At 37.0% G+C, this 23,480-nt stretch overlaps 1 protein-coding gene across 1 annotated transcript in view; it reads right to left on the reverse strand.

The window, feature by feature from the left end:
- Positions 1-861: 861 nt before the first annotated feature.
- The window catches only part of LOC140148093 (uncharacterized), a 31,704-nt gene continuing 9,085 nt past the window's right edge, over positions 862-23,480 (reverse strand). Inside the window, exons 3-11 of the mRNA XM_072169948.1 lie at positions 23,091-23,171; positions 18,723-18,928; positions 17,164-17,422; positions 8,230-8,444; positions 7,579-7,737; positions 6,362-6,584; positions 5,492-5,548; positions 3,956-4,234; positions 862-2,800 (exon numbers count right to left, since the gene is read on the reverse strand). Coding sequence (XP_072026049.1) covers positions 2,609-2,800; positions 3,956-4,234; positions 5,492-5,548; positions 6,362-6,584; positions 7,579-7,737; positions 8,230-8,444; positions 17,164-17,422; positions 18,723-18,928; positions 23,091-23,171 — 1,671 coding nt within the window. The 3' untranslated portion in view covers positions 862-2,608. The remainder of the gene's footprint in view (positions 2,801-3,955; positions 4,235-5,491; positions 5,549-6,361; positions 6,585-7,578; positions 7,738-8,229; positions 8,445-17,163; positions 17,423-18,722; positions 18,929-23,090; positions 23,172-23,480) is intronic.

Below are 23,480 nucleotides of genomic sequence, written 5' to 3' on the forward strand. Positions count from 1 at the left end.
TTATAAGTCAATATTATCTATGCCCGTGGAACGGTGGCATAGATATTGTATTTGTTGTGTTTAGTCTTCGGCTTCTCCTCCTTCTCCTCCTCCTTCTTAAGACCACTTCTTTGCACTCCTCTAGCTCAAGAACCAAAGAAGCCTCGGGGCCCATACTTGGTACAATGATGGCCCATGACCCCTAGATACATCCTAGGGTACCCCCGACCCCAAAGGTCAAAGGTCATGGGCTACAGGGGGCAATATGTGTAAAATTTCAAACAGCTCTAGCTCAAAAACTATAGCGCCCTCAGGGTTCATACTTGGTACAATGATGGCCTATGACCCTAGAAGTATGCTATGCTAGCATAGTATATACAGGGTGTATCAAAATGATTGGTACTCATCATAGTATGGCCAAGAATGCCACATCAATTGCAACATGCAGCATGTTATTCACCTAATTTGCAGATTTGTGATATAAAAGGTCATTTCAAGAGGATCTAATGTTGAATGTGGAAGCAGCAGCCATTTCATTACTTTGTACCAATTACTTTGATACACCCTGTATCTTCACAATACATTCCTTTAAACATGTATGATTGTATCTGTATGATGTAACAATCATAGTTGTTAAAGGCCCATTCAGTGATTTGCTCATCCGGACGATCGTAAAAATCATCAAAATTCAGATTTTGGTACCTTTGTAATTGGCATAGATGTGCTAACATAGCCTGCTAGTGGTTCGGTCGAAAGCCGTGTATTTTAGACAAAATAAAGCATTTGCATGATTCTGGACTTTTGATACTGACAGTACAAAAAGTCCGACTCGAGATCGAAAGAAGCTCACTCTCCATCCACTAACACGTTGCTATGTATTGTTTCTACTACTTATTACATCAGTAGCTACTATTTTAAACAAAATACACAATTTTAACTGTTTTTCATATTTGAATTGACCGTTAGTTTGCCTCGGTGATCTTTAATTGCTTATTTTGTTTTCTACTACAAAATTGTAGCTTAAAAGCGTCTGTTTTAAATCAATTTAGACTCTACTTCCCCGTGTTAGAAACACTGGACTAGGAAGTTTTTCCAGTCGATTGGTGGCGCACTGTACGAAAATCTCGATTTTCTCAGAGTTGAAGTAGAAAACCTTTCTAAAACTTCTGTTTTTTGACTAATTTGTCGATGTATTCAGGGGAAAAGTGGTTTAATGAAATTCTGTAGACTTATTCTTTATTTCTAAGCAACTCTGACAAATTTCCATTTTTTTAATGTTCCTGTGAAATCACTGAAAGGGCCTTTAATAAAATAAGAACATAAGATTCAATTCTTATGATCGATACTTGGCCTTGCGTATGACTAAAATGTACAGGTATCATCAGTTGGGTGTGTATATACACACATTGAATTAATCAACCTTATTAATGATTGATGGACTAAGATGTGCATTGATGATAACTATATAGGCGCTGGAATGATATACTGGATTTTTTTTTGTCTTGCCTATTTGTTTGGCTTAAAGGGGCATTTCGTGATCCACAGCCTCATCCCCCCCACTTTTCTCAACGCATAAATTTTGGCAATAAAGAAGCTGACATCAGCTTAAAAGCTGAACTCTCACACCCCTGATTATATGAAACTAAATAAAATGCTTCAAATTGTATCACATTTGCTTGCTTCAAGCATAGGCTTACCTCTATCAATTTCTATTACAAATTTCATTGTTGATTACATGCACATGTAATGCGATCTAGCTAAATGAGTCCGATGGCGATCAGAATCAAAATTCAGTTTTCAATTTCATAACATGAGAAATTCTCAGAGCTTTGTTTTGCTGAAAACCCGGTCATAATTAGTCTTACAGTTCCAGAGATATGGCCATTTTAGTGCTCAAAGGAAGTTGAATTCCAAGAGAATTCTAGATGAACACTTCCTCTCAGTAATTCATAGTTTGTGAGAAATAAGAAAAAGTTAAACACAAAGTTGAATACTATTTATATTGGCTATATCTCAAAATCAATATTGCTGACATCCAACTCATTTTTCTTGAACATATCACATATTTCAATCATTCAATTTTGACATGATTCCAAAAATGGCAAACAAAACATTTTGGTTTCAGTGTGACATGTGGCCATTCAGAAGGTAAAATTGCTAACATGCATGGGGTAAATGACAATGACAACAAAATTTACAATACTGTATTTTTTGTGCTTTGTGAACTAATTACTATTCTTCTTGGATTTAAATTTTCATCATGATACAGTGGTGCGAGTTCATGTGCATGACATACGTTGTGATGCACTGTCGTCTATGGTCTCATAGACAATACCCAGGAACTAATCAAAGTTAGCACTTACCTCTGCAACCACATCCACTGAACAAAAATGCTCACTTAACATCTACTGAATGATGTGAACCTACTTCATCCCTGCCGATTGGCCAAAATGAACATTGTGTCCAATTGTGAACCAATCAAGGAGGGTATTAATAAGATCATCTGCAAATGCAAGTCTGACTATAAATAGTTGAAAGCCTAGTTATAATTGGCAATTGAAATGATCATTTCAAGTTATCAACCAATCAGAAATGCTGTTAGATAACCAGTAGTGTCCAGGGAGTTATACTACAGTGATGGTAGTGGTGCTTCTATCAACTTCACCATCCAATGCTGACTTGTATGGGAGCCTTTCTTGTCATCCCATGTTTGCTGTCTTTCCTGTACTATGGGACGCATACCCTGAAGGTACAAATCCACTGATAACCCAAAGTCTTTATGTACAATCCATCTGTCTCTGTCACAAAGTTCAATCAGCGTCTGTAGGATGAAAAAGAAATTTGAAAGCTTTCTTAATGTTCTGCATTTATCTTAAAACCAACCAATGCTAGGCTTTTTTGTGCTCTTTTTAATGAATTTTTTCATGCCGATTCCAAATGTGATCATATAAATGTACAATTCTGAGACTTTTCATTCAATTTTTAAAGAAATTTGGAAACTCATCGACACCCTTGTGGAGAGAGTTCATTTATGAGGAGCTCAAATCTTATTACATCTAATGATTCATTTCTAAAAGCCTATATTGGTAGGCTGGACAGTTCAAGGTTGAAGTGTGCCTGCACAGTACACAGCCCCCATGGCCCACACCACTTGAATCAACAGCATGAAATGCATGTCCCCTTGAAAACTGTTCTTGGTGCAGCCTGCAAATTTCTGTGTCATATCATATTTCTACACTTCTGCCATTTTTTAAACATACTAATGTTACAAGACCTTAAAAGGTCTTGTATGTTACCATCAAATTGAACACCTTTTAATCATTGGACTAGCCCATAATTAGTACTGGAAGACCTTTGGAATCTTACTAGAATTGACAGGTCTCGATTATATGAAACAGAAAACCTCAGGTGATGTTGCAATATTAATGGTCAGCGTGTTACTACTCCTGATTCCAGAAAAATACAGCACTAATTTTTTTTTGATTATAAAAAATCCTTTAATTTAGTTAACTGGCAATACAATTCAAATTTGGCAATTTTAGGGGAAATGGGCCGAAAACAAGCAATTCTGCACGATTTCTTGCAATTGCAGTCACAAAATTCAAAGACTTGCACAAGTCTAAGCAATTGAAATGCAATCAAAATTTGGACTATAGGCTGTGAGTTGGCTCAGGCTCATAAATTAAATATCTGATGATAATTGGTTATAAAAGATGTGTTTTCAAAAAATTACAATGAATAACCTGAAATTAGTCTTATTACAAGTCCTTATGCTTGACTGTCATGCATGCACATACAAAAAACATCCTAAAAATGCATTTTTTGGCTCTTATTTCGAAAAATATTTCAAATATTAAAATGTGCCTTGTATTACAAGTTAGAATAAAGGATTAGGATTTAGTTGTGTTTCAAAACAGGATAATATTTTTTAATCCCATTTTTTTTCCTGGAATCTGGAGTACACTATTCTACCAACCTGAAATGCTGATGCAGTTTTCTTGCTGCCATCTCCAAGCTCCACTCCTCCGGCAGCATCTTGGACCATACCAGTAACATGCTTGAACTCTGGGTTCCGATAGAAGTCCACAAAGTTACATGAATGAGCTGTTGTTATGACCTGCACACCACGCTGCACCAACTTTCTAACTGCCTGAGCCTCAGGTGCTGTTGCTATTTCATCTATGATAATTGTCTGTGGAGTATGGTTCTGCACTGCTTCCATCATAGTCTGGTACTGATCTGCACGAGAAGCAACCTGTGTACAAATTGAAGATGAGATTGATAATTAACATTGCCCCCCTAAGGTTTGCAATTTCAAGGGTTAACTATGTCAAATATGAAATAAGGTTTGCTACCCCTACCCCTAAACCTAACCCAACCTTATTTCATATTCAAGCCATGTATATTCGACATAGCAGGCGGGCACCAATCACTTGCGCAGATATATGGAACATTAACTATGTCAAATATGAAATAAGGTTCGCTAACCCATACCAACCAAATATTTCATATTCAACCCCTCATATTCGACAGAGTAGGCAGACACCAATTGTTGAGGTTTCTATCCTTGTGCAGATATTAAGGAAAAACGTATGATTTTAGCATTATTTAAATATGCTTCTTATCTCAAGAAGAACATAAGGAATTTTGTTATCTGAACACCTACTTCTTGAAGCCTCTTACTTTAAAAGCACATTTCCAGATTTTGTGGGTTGGTTAAATACTTAGAATGTTAATATTAGTAATCACGACAAGGTGCAATCATAATTTAACATAAAATACAACTGATGAAAGTTGCAACAACATGTCACTCTTGATGTGTGAAAATTGGAGAATCTGATAATTTTTCATCACTACTCAAAGCTTTAAAATATAATCAAAACAAAATATCCAAATCTTTGGCTGCAGATCTAGGACTTATGATAAAAAATGTTATGTCAAATTAGCTCTAAGCCTATACCGGGATATCAATAAAATCTAGTTCACTGGTTGATGTTTATACCATTCAATATCTTATTGTTGAAAGGGATTCAATCATGTTTCACTGTTGTTCAGTAAGCGTAGCCAGTAGGGGGGGCAGACTGACTGCCCCTGACAAAAAATGAAAGAAAAAAGTGAACCTCTGACAAAAAATGAAAGAAAATCTGGAGGGCAGAGGTAAAGAAAAGGGACAAGGAGCCACTTTTCCACTAAAATTCACCCTGATCAAAATACAATGTAGTGTAAAATACAATGTTTTTGCACACTGTACGTGCACATTGTCACAATAAAGCCATTTTCATCCCGATCATGGGCGAAAAAAGTGTAAAATACAATCATCCAAATATAGCCTTTTTTTAAAGCTCGAAGATATGTACAGTCTGCAACTGCAATTTTTTTTCGGCTGTGCCCTGATGTTTTAATCTGCCCCCCCGACCAAGAAAGCTGGCGCACCCTGGTGTTGTCCACCCTCGTTATAACAGGTGTTGAACAATGGTACAAAAACATAATTGAATCCCTATATTACACATACCTGTAGCCTCCTGGCACTTCCAATAGCAGGATGAGGTGTATCAGAATCACCACCAATCTAAACAGATAATAAAAACATGCTTTAATTTTACACATTTCCAGTGGTGTTACAAAATATATTTGATTCTCTTTCTAGATTTTTCAGTTCCTCTTTGTACACTTCTTTCACGACCAGGACCCCCAAAATCACAGAGGCCACAGCCTCCATGCCCCTCGTGTCAAAGCATCATAATGGTGATTGCTGAATGTCATACCCTTTGCTCACTGGCAATGAAATGAGTGCCCTTGAAAATATGAATTTCAAGGCCTGCTCAAAGCATCAAAAACCAAAAAAATTAAACTTTTATACAAAAAACTAGAGATTCAGGAATTCGCCATCTTGCAATATTGTTTTTCACAATGAGAATCACCCTTTTAAGTGATACCAATTGCTTTTGAGATGTCCACAACGCTATGTTTGGTCAGTGACAACTCTCTGGTCCTAAGGTTCCCTACTCCGAAGGCTCCTTAGTCCGAAGCTTTGCTAGTCCGAACATGTAATTTACCATTCACTAGTCCGAATTCTGAAAAAGGTTTGTTAGTCCGCATATTAGGTTCTCTAGTCCAAGGGTTCGCTTGTCCAAATAATAAATAAGGTTCTCTAGTCTGAATATAGAATAAGGCTCGCTAACCCTAACCTTAATCCTATAACCCTAACAAAAAAAATTATGCCTCCACTCATTACACATTATTTTTTACATTGAAATTTTGTTAACTTTATGACAAATGTTTTAGAATACAACACTATTCAATTTATATACAGGGCTCCTTTAAATGTTTGGTTCCATTTTTATGTTTTATCAGCAAATTTTTTAAAAGTATCATACTTTACCTGGTTGTAAGTATCGATGATGATGACTCTTCTTTTCTTGGTATCACTCAGAACTCTGGCAATTTCTCTCAATACAGTTGTCATGCCAATACCAGGTCTACCCAACATAACGACAGACTGGCCATCTTGGAATAAGTCACTGATGTGATCCACACAGCCGAGTACTGCACGACCAACAGAAGTGGTAAGTCCGATTGCACGCCCCTTGCGATTTGTAATAATACTGTGACAAAAATATGGATAAAAGTTTAAGCACATCAACTATGATGACTATAAGAAGATCAATTTATCAATAAAAGCTTAATTTGTGCCCAAAATGCACAAATAAACAAAATAAAAGTACAGAATAAAGAATGGATAGCTATTGCAACTTAAACATGAAACGATTTGTTATAAATTTTGCCCACAAATAGACTTAATTACCAATTTCAACAACACTTACTTGCATACAAAATTATCTGTATGTCCAATTCAAGAAATATTTGTGATTGTGATTAATGGTTTTTGGGACTCAATAGAGTCAACTATAGTGGCCATAGGCATGCACGTATTTTTTTGGGGGGGCTTTAGGCGCCAGCCCCGGGTCAAAGCAGGCGGCCAAATCGAAGGGCGGCGGAAAGAAGAAGGCGGCAAAAAAGAGGGCGGCAAAAAGAATTAGTAAAGAAAAAAGGGTGGAAAATGTGAAAAAATTGTACTATACATCAAAATGTGTTGCTTTTGGGGCGGATAGCGAGCGCCTATAAATCCTTTTTTTTTTTTTTTTGCTCTTCACTTTTTCAAGCGACCGTAAAAAAATTGGGGCAACCTTTGCGGGCTGTTGAGGAAGGGGCGGCAAAATTGGATTTTCTTCAGCCCCCCGGGGAAGGGGGAGGCCACGGTACGCCACTGATAGGTCATAGCTGGAAGTCGTAATTAGTCGTGACTAATATGATACATATATTGTATGACTATTGTATAGTTGACTAATTACATTGTAGTTATATGCAATCAGTGACAATGTGACATACTGACTAAATACTGGCAAATTGACCAAAATGTGTAATGTGTATATTACTCTTGGCATGTTTTAGCCCAATAACTTATCCTAATTTGGGCCAATTTCAGCATTTAAATTGAACATTTTCACACACGGCACAAATTTGAAATTCCCTCCCCTTGCACAGTTCCAGGCATGCCACTGCATGCAACCCTATTTCTGCCACCTCTAGGCTACTCACCCTAATCTATGTAGTGTATCCTCAATACCAGTTCTCTTATCAGTTGTTGGTGTACTGACCCAATCATTGTCCAGTATAGCCTGGATATTTTCCTGTGTAATCACACTACTGCTCACATCCACATCCAGGTTTCTATTTGGTGAGGCCCTTTGGTAGAATCTAAAAAAACAATAAAAAGTTGATAAATAATTCCAATTATTTGAAAATTATTTCATTTTAATCAATAACTAACTGCACAGAGTTGCATCCTAGGTAAAAACAACTGAATTGCAGCTCTTATACAACAGGATTTTAGGAAGTGTTAAGGGGGCAGGCATAAGTACATAAATGTATACATTTTCAGAAAAGAAATGATGCAAGGAATCAAACTAGCATGGCATATTTCTGCAATAATTAGCAGTTTTTGAGAAAAGCATCAAATTTGATTTTCCACACCAATTTTTTTAAGTCCAACGAAAAAAAAAATTGAGAAAACTGTTATTAGTTTTGCATCTTTAGAACACAAATATGCAGTAAAATACACTGTAATTTGCATTTGATACTCTAATGGTAAAAATAAGGAATAAAAGCCTTATTGATTGCTTAATGATTGCTTGATTTTTTGGTAAGATAACCATTTCAGCAGAAAATCTCTGAGTTTGTTGTACCCACCTAGCTTGAGCACATCGTCCACAATCCAGTACAACTTCTCCTAACAGTGCTAACCCGCAATCGATTCCGGCGTTCTGGTCAAGTTTGGTCAGATTACGAGTGATATCTTCACCAAGTACTGCCAACAGTTTATCCATGTCATGTTTGTTTCGGTATTCAAACTGATCCCTGAGTTGTTGTGTAATGCCCCATGGATTGAGAACTGGAGTTGGTACCTGTGTGATTGAAATAAAATATAACAATACAAAATGATTTCTTTGATCATGAGGCAAAAGAAAATTAGTTTCAAATGAGCTAGGTTGGAAATGTGAATGTAAAAAAAAAGTGTATTTTGGTCTAACTTGGTCTTTAAATCAAGTATTTCAACCATAAAGGATATCTATCCAACATGGGAAGGCGATTTCATACATGTACATGATAAGAAAGAGGCCATTCACATCCAGGCCAACCAACCTTCTTTGAATAAGGAGGGGGGCGCTATAACTTAGCAAGAGTCTACGGTCCAGTTCTGACGTCACAAGTCAAGAGTCGTCAAATCGATCAACGAACTGGATCAGTCTGCTGAAGAAGGTTGTAGTCTTAACAACCGAAAATTTCAGGTGAGCAACTTTATGTGTTGTGAACAAAAGTTCAATTCTTCATTTATGTGATTACCAACACAGATGAACTTTCATGATAATGTACATGATATGCTTCCGATACAGATTTGTAGACATTTTTGATGATATTGCTGAATACCAGTGTCTTCATAAATGAAATTAATAAAAAATTAAAAATTAAAAACAGGGAAATTTTTAAAAATGAATAAACATGCACAATTGTATGAATGTGCAACACATGTTTGATTTAAGACAAACTACTTTTGTGGCTTGTGGGGAACTTGATCATTCAGGTTCTAAACATATTAAACTGATTCCAAGTTGGTTGCTTTAATATTGTATACAATGTTTACAAATCTGCATGATGAAACAAAAAAATGTAATTCCTGACATTGATAAAGATACAGGAGTATTTTGTGATTCTAGCACCCTCTTTTTATCAACAAAAAAAAAGCTTATTTCCAAATTTCCTTATTTTGTGTTTGCGAGTTATACATGAATATTTGTATTTATTACATCGGCTCCATAGGCCACTGTGTTTTAATTTTGTTCTGTTAACAGAACAAAAAGACAAATTTGATGGTATTTTGCTTAAAAGCAAAAAAAAAATCAGCAAGAATTTTTTTGTTAGCACACAAACATTAAGTAGCCACAGGTTTCCAATGTTATAAAATCTTAACCTTTTTTTTTTTTTTTATTAAGTGGAAGGATGAAGCTGTTGATAACAAAATGGCCCTAATATAATATGTAAAACATTCCTAAACCTTGTGACTTGGGGATGATTTGAAGTCATGACCTCCACTTGAGATGAGTCTGGTATTTATTTCTAGCTATTATGTAAACAGAGACACATGTAGTAGCCAACAAGTGCATCCTTTTGATATGGATGTACACCTTTGTGTCTTGTTGGCATATGAAATGAGAGTCTAGAGTAAACATAATGAATTTATAACTTTGGTATACTGTGGTACTGATTGTGATCTACACTAAGCCAAAAAAGAAACTTATAATTTTTCACAAGGTCGTATCTTATGATGCCATTCTCACAGATTTCTTTTGCTGGATGCCAATAGGGCTGCGAATGTGGTCTAGGAAGTTGTTCCATATCAGTGCATTTTGCGGTTGTGTCAGTTGGCCAACTGATTGGTTACTAACATGTGTTTAGAGTAGAGTATTGAGGCAATCCTGTGTGTAATTTTGGTTAATTTTGATGGACAGGATTTTAAGATATAACCTTGTGAACTATTATAAGTTTCTTTTTTGGCTTAGTGTATTATAAATAGTTAATGAAATATAAACTCCTCAAAAAAAGTTTGGAAACTTTCAAAAACAGTTGTATATCAGAAAATTTTGAAATCTATCTCCATATTGTTTTATACCAGCGAAAACATTGTTCTTTTATGTCAACAATGATACCTCATTTCTGACGATAACTTATTCCACGGCTGAGTAACTTTCTTTGAAAGACAGAGGTCTCAAAGAAAATGTGCGAAACTGACCATTATCTGCGCTCATCTTATTGCTCTGAATGAATGAACGAGTGGTTTAATGCATGAATAAAAGAATGAATGAAAAGGGGTTTGCAGTACATCATGTTGAATGACAGTGCTAGGATGGGATTAGCAGTTCTACTACATGTGGATTCAAACATATCAACGAAAGTCAACCTTTCTTGCTGGTCACTTCTTCATAGTGGTCATTTGCAATAAAGTTCTAATCAAACATGGTTCGATTACCAGACCTGGATAAGGCTCGCGCTATCAGCTTGAGGCTGGCATACCTCAGAATCACGGCAACCTTTGGATTTTCCTGCAGTATGATCTCCAAGCTAAAAGTCAAGTTTCGTCAGACCGGAGATGTCATAGACAGACCCAGAAGTGGCCAGCCAAGAAAAACAACAGCTGCAGAACACCGGTACGTGAGACTGGCAGTACTTTGAAACCGTTTTTAATAAAACAGTGCGGTATTCCTTATTCATGTTTACTGATGCAAATGGCGCAGAAAATGACAGATTTGGCACATTTTGTTTGAGACCTCCTTGTCTTTCCAAGACAGTTACTCAACCATGAAATAAGTTATGGTCACAAATTTGGTGTCATTCTTGACAGGAAAGAACAATGCTTGTATTGATATGAAATAATATGGAAATAGATTTCAAATTTTTCTGATATAAAGCCGTTTTGGTAAGTTTCCAAACTTTTTTTGAGGAGTTTATATCAAAGCTTGGCTTTCATATGGCCGGGGCAGAGAAAGCATGTGCAGATACAGAGGGAGAGAGACAATGAACGATCCAGGGGTAAGTGAATAGGGAGGTGGCATAGAGTTTGAAAGTGGACCCATAGAGATTCATTAGCGATACCAAAGCTAGCAATTTTCCAATAGCTACCAATTTTCCAAGAAATTTGACCCATCACTATACCAAAAGTGTCAGAGATATTTGAAAAGTGTCAGAGCTATTCAATAAGAGAAGGGGGCAATCCCCAATTCTGATATCTGCACTCAATACTAGGTTCCATGATCATGATTAGTACATAGTTAACTGTGCACATATAACCTGTGCGATAATACTCAATGCATTGAGGTACAGCACGCATAGATGAAGAAGCATTAGAAGGAATTCATGTCAAAATGCAATTCAAATATTTATATATCAAATCAATGATGCATGTTGCATGAACAAAATAAACAACAGAGTCAGCAAACTATAAGGGTGCATGATGGGTATCTCCAGGGTTTTCCATTTCCAAAATTTAATGTGATATTGATTGTATCGCGATAAATTTTAAGACTCAAACAAATTGTAGTATAAGCTGAAAATAATGCTGTACATAACCACAACATTTCAATTATGTAATATCTACTTTTCCTTCTCATTCCCCCAGTCACTTAAATTGTATGGATGTGTCAGACATATTGCCGATTACGCTATCAATATTTATCAAAGGAAAAATCTGACTACAATATTATTGCCACATTGGCAACTTTATTCAGCTTTCATTTGGGAGTTGTTGAGTCTATAGTTCATCATGGGGTCATCGATGAAGCAGTGAGAAAGATGCGATAATTAATATTTTCTCGCGATATTATCGCCCAGCGTGATATTGCACACCCTTACAGAAAATAATGAAACTCAGCAAACAAAACAACAAAAACATACTATGCAGTGGAGGAAATCTGAACATGAATATGAATTATAACTCTTATGAATCCAAAATAGCAACAACTTTACAAGTTACTGTTTCAAACTTGCTATTATACTTGCCTCCTGGCTGTGTGTTAGACCTTCTTCTCCTGCATAATCGTATCTATTGTCTTCATCTTCACCACCCCAATGGTTTCCAGCTCCCATAGCAACTACTTCAGTGGGTAGCCAATTGTCTGCAAAAGACTGTGTATGTGATGTTATAGAGACTGATGCAGAAGATGATGTGTATGTGTTGGAGGTTGAGCTGTTAATCGATTTCATTGCTCTGCTATAATCACTGGTGAAATTTTGTTGAAAGTCATTTGCCTGAAACATACTGTAATCTTTGTCTCTATCAGCAGCTGTCAAATCTTGACAGCTTGGTGTTACTGATGTGGCTCTGGTGACATTATCACAAGGACTGGGTGTTGATTTATTAGTAAAACTATACTCTGGTTGGAGATACACTTGGCTACTGGTGACTCTGAAGATATGTGGCAAAGCCTTCAGCTGCTTTTTAAGAGTACGCACTGATCCCCCTAGATCCTGTTTCTCTTTGCTATTAGCATTTTTATCAAACCAATCCCACACATCCTTAATAGCACAGACATTGTCTACTGTTCCTAAGAAGTGAACAACTTTCTGAATAGCTTGCTGTCTAGCTTCATTACGCCCTACAAGTCCTGATCTGCTATTGATGCTGAAATGCTTCTTGTATGATTTTGATCGCAGATTTCGTTCAAGGTCCTCTTCTGTGATGGTACGCTCTGATCCTACCTTTTCATGAAACAGACTTAGCAATTTTGTTAAGCTAGTACATGTAAGACCATTTTTATCTACGTATGCCATCAGTGGTTCAACAAGTTTCTTTTTAAGATATCCAGATTTGTTGTAGAGCTCTTCACCTATGGGTAGTTTGGGTAGTTTATCAAACCTGCTGGCTGGATCAGGTTGTTGTGGCATACAAGGGTCAATTGTAGTAGTGAGCATTGAATCACAGCATCCTGAGCTGTCCTCATTGCACACTTCAGTGCTCATTGTAACACTCTCCCCCAATTTACCACATTTTTCTGGAACCAATTCAACTGCTGTTTTCTTCCTGCTTAACACATAATTTGCCTGTAGACTGCAGCGACCATTTTGTTCAATTTTGAAGATGTCTGACAAGCGTCTCATACTGTTCAAGATTGCTGATTGTTTAATCTCAGAATTACATGCTTCAAATGTAGCACAGATATGTGTAATGTCACTTGGTCCTTCCCTTTCTAGGAATGATGCTACTAGCTGTGCAATGGAAGTGACTAGACCAGATGGTAGCAGTAGAAGTGAGCTCCTTCCAGTACCAATTGATAACATTTCTTGAATTTCGTCTAAGGACAAATATGCAACATATTCTCTACCTGATATTATCTGCAACTGTTTCTGTACTTCCCTCAGAGAAATTGGGCCATTGGCATCAACAAAACGCCGAAGCGGATTCATGTACATCGGTCTGAGATGACCTGCTACATTGGCAATTCTTTCCTTGTTAATTATTCCTTTCCATCTTGGCTTTTTTCCTTTGCTGTCATTGTTCTGGAGTTCCTTTGTGGTGTGTGGATTTTCCTGATATTCTTCCTTCAATGTTGACTGTGCTGACTCTGAAGTCACTACATCACTAACATCTGAAGATACTGAAGACGCCGTTTCTTGCTCATCTGAAAAAGTTGAAAGCACTAAGTCTGATTCTGTCATTGTGTCCCCATCACTGATTGGTGTTGGCCGATATTGTCCAGTGATCATTTCACTTTTATCTGACATCATGGATAATGAGACATTTTCTGTGGATCCTGTGTACATGCTTGATGAGCCATCTGCAGCAGTTTGCACAATTAGGTCGGATGAAGTTTTATAGTCTGATGCAGATGAAGATGATGTGTATGGGTTGCAGGTTGAACTGGTAATGGGTGTCTTGCTATTATAATCTAAGCCAAAATTTTGTTCAGCATTATTTGCCTGAAACATACTGTCAATGTTGTCTGTATTATCAGAGTCTTGGGAATAATGCATTTGGTAGCCTTGGTTGTCTTGAGGATTTGGTGTTGGTTTATTAGCAAAACCATGCTCTGGTTGGAGTGGTTGCAGATACACATGGCCCTGGGCGACTTCAAAGATATGTGGCAAAGTCTTGAGCTGTTTTTGGAAACAAGTCTTGGATTTCCCAAGATGCTGTTTGTCTTTGCTATTAGCATTTGTATCAAACCAATCCCACACATCCTTAATAGCACAGACATTGTCTACTGTTCCTAAGAAGTGAACAACTTTCTGAATAGCCCTCTGTTTAGCTTCATTAGGCCCTACAAGTCCTGACCTCCAATTGATACTGAAATGGTTTCCATGCAATTCTGATCGCAGATTTCTTTCAAGTTCCTCTTCTGTGATAATATGCTCTGATCCTACATTTTCATGAAATATACTCAGCAACTTTGTTAAGCTGGTAGGTCCATATTTATAAACATACACCATGAGTGGTTGAACAAGCTTTCCTCTGATATACCCTATATCATTGTAGATTTTGATACCTGTGAGTGCTTCTACCTTCCTGTCATTGGTGTCATTCTGGAGTTCCTTAGTGATACGTGGGTTTTGCTGAGATTGTTCCTTCACTGTTGAATCTGATGTCACTGTGTCACTCATATTTGAAGATACTACTTCTTGCTCACTCGAGTTTGATTCTGTCATTGTGTTTCCATCACTTGTTGTTTGATATTGTTCAGTTGTCATATGACTTGCATCTGGCATCACTGATACTGATGCATTTTCTTTGGATGATTCAGCACACGGCAGAGATGAAGGAGTGGATGATTCAGCACAGGATAGAGATGGAGGTGTTTCTACATGGACAAATTCAGGACAAACTGCCACTGAATTCTCTGTAACTATAAATATGTGTGGGAATAATTTGAGATTTGTTGTGAATGCTTCTTTGAATGGAGCAAACACAACTCTCTCTGTCTTATTACTCCCGACCTTATGATACCACTGACGTACACTCTCAATACTGTTTAGTCCTGTATTTTCCACATAATTGGCTACTTTATGTGCAACGCTGGTCTTCACTTCATTGGGACAAACAATACCTGATGGAAGGAATGCAAACCTTGTATTGTACTTCATCAAGTCGCATCTCAGGTCTTCTATTGACATCATATTTCTGCCTTCACATTGCTCATGTAGCAAGCTGTGTAGCTGTGAGAGAGTGGTTGGTCCATTCTGATTGACATAGATCTGCAATGCTTCAAGATCACTTTCACCAAGCTTCATTCTCGTTTCATGTCTGCTTCCCTTTATGTTTGTTGTTTTCTGAGTTATCTGCACAGCTGAAATTTGTTTGGATTCTAATATTTCACCTGTAGACAGTGGTGACATGGGTGTTTGTTCTGATACCAAAGAAGGATGAAGTGACACCATGTCGTCTTCAACTACAAATAAGTGTGGTAAGCTCTTCAACTTTCTCTTCAACTTTCTCTCCTGTGTCTTAGATTTTTTAGTACCACTGCCATATAGAGCCTTCTTCTCTTCCTTGCTAGCATGTTGATGAAACCACTCATTTATATCACTGACACTGGAATGGTCTGCATGTTCTTGTAAGAACTTCACTATTGTGTTTGCTCCTTTCAGTCTGTCATCATTTGGTCCTATAAGACCTGAAGGGAGAATTGTAAATTTGTCCAAATGGGTTCTCAGGAGTTTTAGTAACTCTTCATCATCCAGTACATTTTCTGCATTGTGATCTTGATACACAACAGATAACAACTGAGACAAAGTACTAGGACCATTCACATCTACATACTGCTGCAGTCGTAAAGCATCCTCCTTTGTGAGTGCATGGTCAAGGAAGGTTTTTGATGCTTCACTAGTTTGTGCTGATGCGTAGTGTAATTCTGGCTCAGTGCAGCTCTCAGATGCAGTGGTAGGGTTGCCAGCTGATATGATTCCTGGCTGAAGTGTAATTCCTTTGTCACTAAACCTGAAGATATTTGGCATTGCTTGCAATGTTTCTATTGTTACATCAATTCCGTAGTTTTTACGAGGAGATTGCTGGTCTAACCACAATGACATCTCACTTAAACTACAAGGTTGCATTCTTTCCAGGAATTTGATGGCATCAGCTGAGATCATTTTTCTTTCTTTACAGATATCCACAATCATAGATTCCCAAATGAGAAAAGTGTATTGAGAGCATGTTTGTAAAGTAGCCAACAATTCAATAGCAGTTAACCCAAGGCACTTCATCTCCTCTGAATTTGTGCATTTTTGTACATCTCGGAAGAGCTGCAAGATTGTTGTTGGACCATTATCTTGCAGGTATTTGTGTACCTTTGCAAGACCAGATCTCCTGGAAGAAATTGATGCAACTGGCGGTGTCTGTGCTGGTCCGTGGTTGTCCTGTACCTTTGCAAGACCAGATGTCCTGGAAAAAATTGACACAACAGGCTGTGTCTGTGCTGGTCCGTGGTTATCCTGGGTCTTTGCAAGACCAGATGTCCTGGAAGAAATTGACACTACTGGCGGTGTCTGTGCTGGTCCATGGTTGTCCTCTTCTGTGACAATCAGAGAGCTAGCAGAATCTTGCTCAGCAGAGATGTAGCTAGCAGGCACTGAAATGCAGGGTATTCCTTCTGATGTATCGTCACATGGTACAAACTCATACTTCAATTCCTCTTCAAAATTGACCTTTCCTTCTATGACCATCTGTGCTCGTGCATCCTGTGAATCACTTTCCATATCAGAACACAAACCAACACCATCTTCACACACAACCACCGAGTCCAACAACATCAGCATCTTCTTAAATGCCTTCTTTGAGCTTGCCGCAACTTTGATCTCATCAGCATTTGCAACTATCCTGAAATACCAAAACAACTGATCAAACTTGACCTGTCCCTTATCTTGTAGGATGCATTTGATCTTGCCTACAGCACTATTCTCAACATGCTCTACCAAATCAACAAGCCCAGACTCAAGCAGAATGTATTTAGACATCACCTTCAGTAAGAACTTTTGGAACATGTCAAGACTGGTTGCAACTTCAGTACCCCCAGATCTGTGCACCATATGATACAACCTTACAACAGGAGAAGGACCATGATTTTTCAGATAATTGCATACCTTGGAGTGAGTTGTCTCAGAAGATATCATCATGTCTCCTTCCTGTTGCACAGCAGATGCTTGACTGCTCTGTGTTGGTACAGTAGGTAAATCTGACGAGGCTTCACTGGTAGAATTGTCCAATCCATTGGTCACATGCTGTGATGCTGTTGTGGCAGCAGTTGTTGCAGTAGAAGCTGATTGTGATCTGGTTTCTTCTTGGTGTAAGAATGCTTCACAGAGTTTCCCTACTTCTTGCAGACTGTCTCCACTAAATTTCCTGGGGAAAGATAATTAAACAAAATAAGCTAATAAATCAAACAAAATTTGTCATAAAACTTATAGAACTTTATATTCTTATCAAGTGCAGCACAAGTCATACAGTTGCTAAGCTATTATTATGGTTGTTTGTTTGAGGAAGGTCAAGACCATCAACTTTAATATACATAGGTCATAATGTTTGAAGCAGATGTGACGTGTTTCAGTTGCATATTAATCTTGTATCCTGGTCATGATTTCATTCCATCTAAATAATGGGTGCAAACCATAACAATCATTGTGTTGGATATATTCAGGGGAGTCTTCAAATAGCCCTATGCACAGCGCTACAGCTAATTCATCACATTGGTGTACGTGTGACGTGTGTCATATTTGCTTGTGGATTATCATATCATACCCATCAATTTTGGTGACTAATTAAGTGATCTAATAGCAATTTGGATTTTGTCATTGACAGCCGAATGCACTACAATAATATTTCTGAGCATACAACCAAATAATCTTTAAGTGGGCTATATTCCTCTCTGGCACTGGATACAAACAAACATGGCTGGCCTGCATTCTCCAAATATATTAAAGGTCAAGAGATTTTCTGAACAAAATATTTTGCCTAACTCAACCACCAAGCGATCAACAATTATGCGTATTTGATATCACAATATATCAAACCTATAATTGCATAAAACATGTAAATAATCTGCTCTGAAAGTGTTAACTGCTATACGTACTCGGTGCATGCTCAGTGTCTACTGCCAGCGCCATACCATGTTAAATTTGACAGCCTTCTTGTGTGATACCAAAAAAATGGTTCAAATAGAAGTAATTTCATCTTCAGATTTTTATGAATTCAAAAGTTGTAAATCAAAATGATCACACAGTTGGAATTCTAAGCATGGCCAAGGTTGCTTACTTGCAAACAGCCCCTGTCGACTATCCCAAGTGCCCGATTTATTCAATTGTTAAATGTTAATTTACAATGCATGTTGCAATTCTTTACTGATGAATACTAAAGCATGATGCGATCGATATGATTTGGGCTATGTCAATGGTCGTGCTCTGCAATTCACCTCTACAGCTCTGCATGTTCCTTTTTTAATTTGCAACTTTTACAAATGCACCAAATTTCATATACATGTACTCTTCTTTGTGAATTTAGAGGTTTTGCTGGTATCTAATTGGAGCTAACCAGATGCTGCACATGACTTGTGTCAATCAACATATACGCAGATGTAAATTTATGACGGGCTACATAAGTGTGGACATTGTTTTTGTGCTGTGTTTATTATGCGTAAGGTACTTACATCACCATATGTTGATATATTTGAGGTATAAGAACCCTTGCAAAAGTTGCCAACTTCAGATCTCGTGGTTTAATATCAGTATTTGCTACAGATGCTGCCCTATCACTCAATATGACATTCCACTGATCAGGCTGGACCACACCATACTCTTTGCACAGTTCATTGAAGGTGATAGTACTTTCTCCAGTTAAGAGCTGGTAGGCAACCTTCAAAGAAAACAATAGCAGGTATAAACAAATCAAAAGTATATAATATGCAATTTATAATTAACATCTTACTTATACTGAAAGCAACTTAGTTGTGATCAAAAAGAAATTAACACAATTGTGTGAGCAAGCATACATGCACAATATTTAGTAAGAATTCTTCATGTGCTCCAATACTACAGGTGTTTAAATTAATTCTTTGCCAAGGTGGAATGCAAGAGGTATGTTCCATCTTGGCCAAAATTATTTTAAATACCTTAATGCTCTGCATGCTATATAGCTATAGACTTCAACAAAATTAAAAAAGTCCAAGTTTTGAGATATTTTCTCAAACTATGAAGAGCTATCTTAAGAACCACTGAACCAATACCAGGCTTGTTTATACTCATTCTAATGCACTTTTCGTGCTGATTCCAAATACGGTTCAGCAAATTTACCAAATTAAACATTTTTAAATTAACAAACTAAAATAAAATTTGTCATCTGCAGTCGACACCCGCATGGAGCGAGTTAAGGGACCTGGAATGAGTGTTTTGAGCGTTTCGACAGTATATTTTGTGGGACATGAGAGCACATGAGACATATCGAATTGCATTCTGAATACGAAGAATGTCTTTCTGATATCAAATAATTTTCTTTTTTTTTTGAAATTCACGATAAAATACAAATTTTATGACAAATGATTAAAATTTGACATTTTTCACATTTTTGATATATAACAGTCCTTGAAGTAAATTTTATAAATCTAATGATATATTCTTAAAGTGTATGTAGCTGGGAGGAAAAGCTGACGATCAATTGAAAATTTTGACCTTTCATATTAAAGATATGGATTTTTTTCCCCAAAAGACCTAATTTTTGTTGGTGTTTTGGGAAAAAAATCCATATCTTCAATATGAAAGGTCAAAATTTACAATTGATCGTAGACTTTTCATCCCACCTACATACACTTTTATAAATCATCAGATTTATTAAGTTTACTTCGAGTACTGTTAAAGGAGGATTTCGTGATCCTAGCATCCTCTTTTTATTACATTTTTCAGTAGATATCCACGAAAAAAGCTTATTTCCAAAATTTCAATTGATTCCGATTTTGCGTTTGCGTGTTACTGTTATGCATGATTATGTGTATTACACTGACACATATACAATGTGTTGTAATTTTGTTCTGGTGCACCAGAACGAAATTCAAATTTGGCGATATTTTTGCTAAGCGAATTAATCTGCAAGAAATTTTTTGTACATCAACATTATGTAGCCAGAGGTTTCCAGTGATAAAAGTGGGGGTATGAGGCTGTGGATCACAAAATGCCCCTTTAAATATCAAAAATATCAATTTTTAATCATTTGCCATAAAATATGTATTACATTGCTAATTTCAAAAAATCAAAATTATTTGATATCCGAAGGACATTCTGCGTATTCAGAATGCAATTCGATATGTCTGATGTGCTCTAATGTCCCACAATAAACACTGTCCAAACGTTCATAACCCATCCCTTAAGCGCATGAAGAATTCTTTTGACTGGTGATTATATCAGAACTGAACTGTTTGAGGTTGATGTTCTTTGAATCAATGAAAAAAATGCAGTTGAGCATAAAAATTACTGGTGTTGTTGTATGAAGTATTGTTCATGAATTATTCAGTTGAAAAATGGTTTGAATCACTGTGACTATATAAACATATCAAAAGAAATAAGTCCCACTCTGAAAATGTCGTCATAACATCGTAAAGTAAAACTTTGTATCAATAAAACTTACTTAGAAATAATTATATGATTGTTTACTAAGTGTTTTGTGAAAATGAAAGATGTCCATGACTTCATGGCTGAATGAACCCAAATTGAAGACAAAAACTGCCCTTTCCAAAAGTCACAAAGTAGACCTATGCTTGTTAACTGCAAGGCGTATTGGGACAAGGAATGGAACTGGCCATCTTACAACTCACTGTGCTGAACTCTGCATCAAGGGATTTGCATGGCTGAATGATCAAGAATCGATACACATTACAGTAAATGTTCACTTGGTGAGGATTTTAAACTGCACTCAAACACATGGGGAACTTTTGTGACAAGCAAAGTAATAGGCCTACTTTGTGACTTTTGAAAAGGGCAGTTTTGCCTTCAATTTAGGCTCATTCAGCCCTGGAGTCATATTTCAAAGTTAGTTTTATTGTTACAAAACGAAACCTTACAATGTCATAAAGTCAGAGGGGGACTTATTTCTTTTGATGTGTTTAGTGTAATAAACAATGACTTATCCATCTGAAATTGGTCACTTCCATTTACTAGAAATATCCTGTTAAATCCCTAACAATTTGCCCAAAAAACATTAATGCATGCACAATTTTTTGCACCATTTATATAGCATGACTGACAACCAGCAACCTTGGACCACAGTCCCCCTCAACATGCATGCTGCGCCTGCCACACACACGACACATGTTCAGTGGCCACCCTCCTCTTCAGCATGTTCAATAAAACCCCCATGTTAAATAGCTGGGGGCCTCCCTTTCAGTGGGCCGGGTGCAGGCAACACATAATACATTGTAGGGCACCTCCTGCCGAACTTCCTCAGAGCATTAATTATGGTTATTGAGAAACATTTGAGAAATATTTGGTACATAAACATTATGTAGCCAGAGGTATCCAGTGGTGTAAAAATCTCAACTTTTTTTGGGAAAGTGGGGGGATGAGGCTGTGGATCACAAAATGCCCCTTTAAATATCAAAAATATCAATTTTTAATCATTTGCCATAAAATATGTATTACATTGCTAATTTCAAAAAATCTAAATTATTTGATATCCGAAGGACATTCTGCGTATTCAGAATGCAATTCGATATGTCTGATGTGCTCTAATGTGCCACAATAAACACTGTCCAAGCGTTCATAACCCATCCCTTAAGCGCATGAAGAATTCTTTTGACTGGTGATTATATCAGAACTGAACTGTTTGAGGTTGATGTTCTTTGAATCAATGAAAAAATGCAGTTGAGCATAAAAATTACTGGTGTTGTTGTATGAAGTATTGTTCATGAATTATTCAGTTGAAAAATGGTTTGAATCACTGTGACTATATAAACATATCAAAAGAAATAAGTCCCCCTCTGAAAATGTCGTCATAACATCGTAAAGTAAAACTTTGTATCAATAAAACTTACTTAGAAATAATTATATGATTGTTTACTAAGTGTTTTGTGAAAATGAAAGATGTCCATGACTTCATGGCTGAATGAACCCAAATTGAAGACAAAAACTGCCCTTTCCAAAAGTCACAAAGTAGACCTATGCTTGTTAACTGCAAGGCGTATTGGGACAAGGAATGGAACTGGCCATCTTACAACTCACTGTGCTGAACTCTGCATCAAGGGGATTTGCATGGCTGAATGATCAAGAATCGATACACATTACAGTAAATGTTCACTTGGTGAGGATTTTAAACTGCACTCAAACACATGGGGAACTTTTGTGACAAGCAAAGTAATAGGCCTACTTTGTGACTTTTGAAAAGGGCAGTTTTTGCCTTCAATTTAGGCTCATTCAGCCCTGGAGTCATATTTCAAAGTTAGTTTTATTGGTACAAAACGAAACCTTACAATGTCATAAAGTCAGAGGGGGACTTATTTCTTTTGATGTGTTTAGTGTAATAAACAATGACTTATCCATCTGAAATTGGTCACTGCCATTTACTAGAAATATCCTGTTAAATCCCTAACAATTTGCCCAAAAAACATTAATGCATGCACAATTTTTTGCACCATTTATATAGCATGACTGACAACCAGCAACCTTGGACCACAGTCCCCCTCAACATGCATGCTGCGCCTGCCACACACACGACACATGTTCAGTGGCCACCCTCCTCTTCAGCATGTTCAATAAAACCCCCATGTTAAATAGCTGGGGGCCTCCCTTTCAGTGGGCCGGGTGCAGGCAACACATAATACATTGTAGGGCACCTCCTGCCGAACTTCCTCAGAGCATTAATTATGGTTATTGAGAAATAATAAATAAATGATTCATCACTAACATCAAATGACTAATTGCTAAGTTCCAATTTTTGCACTCTTGTTTCACTTTTGCACCATATTTTATCATTTTAGCTTGAATATGTCATTGTCAAAAAGATATCTATGCCACTATGTGTGTTTCAAACTTACCTTGGTATCAAAGATATTGCCCAGTTTCATTCCATAGCATTCATACAAGACAGATGATGAATATTGGCAGTTATGAACCACCTGTATCAAAAAGATGAATACAACAATGAAACATGAATACAGCAAACCCATTTGACCATTACTTTGACCTATAGCTGGTAGGCCCATCTGATTCCTGATGGACTGATATTTTGTAAATTCTTGCTTCTATGAGCACTTAATCATGACAGTCAACAATCTTTATTGTCTATGATTTTTTAATTCAAACCCATGCAGATCAAAGAATTTTTTATATGAACCCAAGCCATAACCTGAATCTCATCAACTCATTTTGCCTGGAAGGTATAGCCTTATAGAATACATTTTCTGTCTCTATAAGCCCGACAGTTT

This window comes from Amphiura filiformis, chromosome 3 (assembly GCF_039555335.1).
Source record: "Amphiura filiformis chromosome 3, Afil_fr2py, whole genome shotgun sequence".
Classification (NCBI taxonomy): Eukaryota; Metazoa; Echinodermata; class Ophiuroidea; order Amphilepidida; family Amphiuridae; genus Amphiura; species Amphiura filiformis.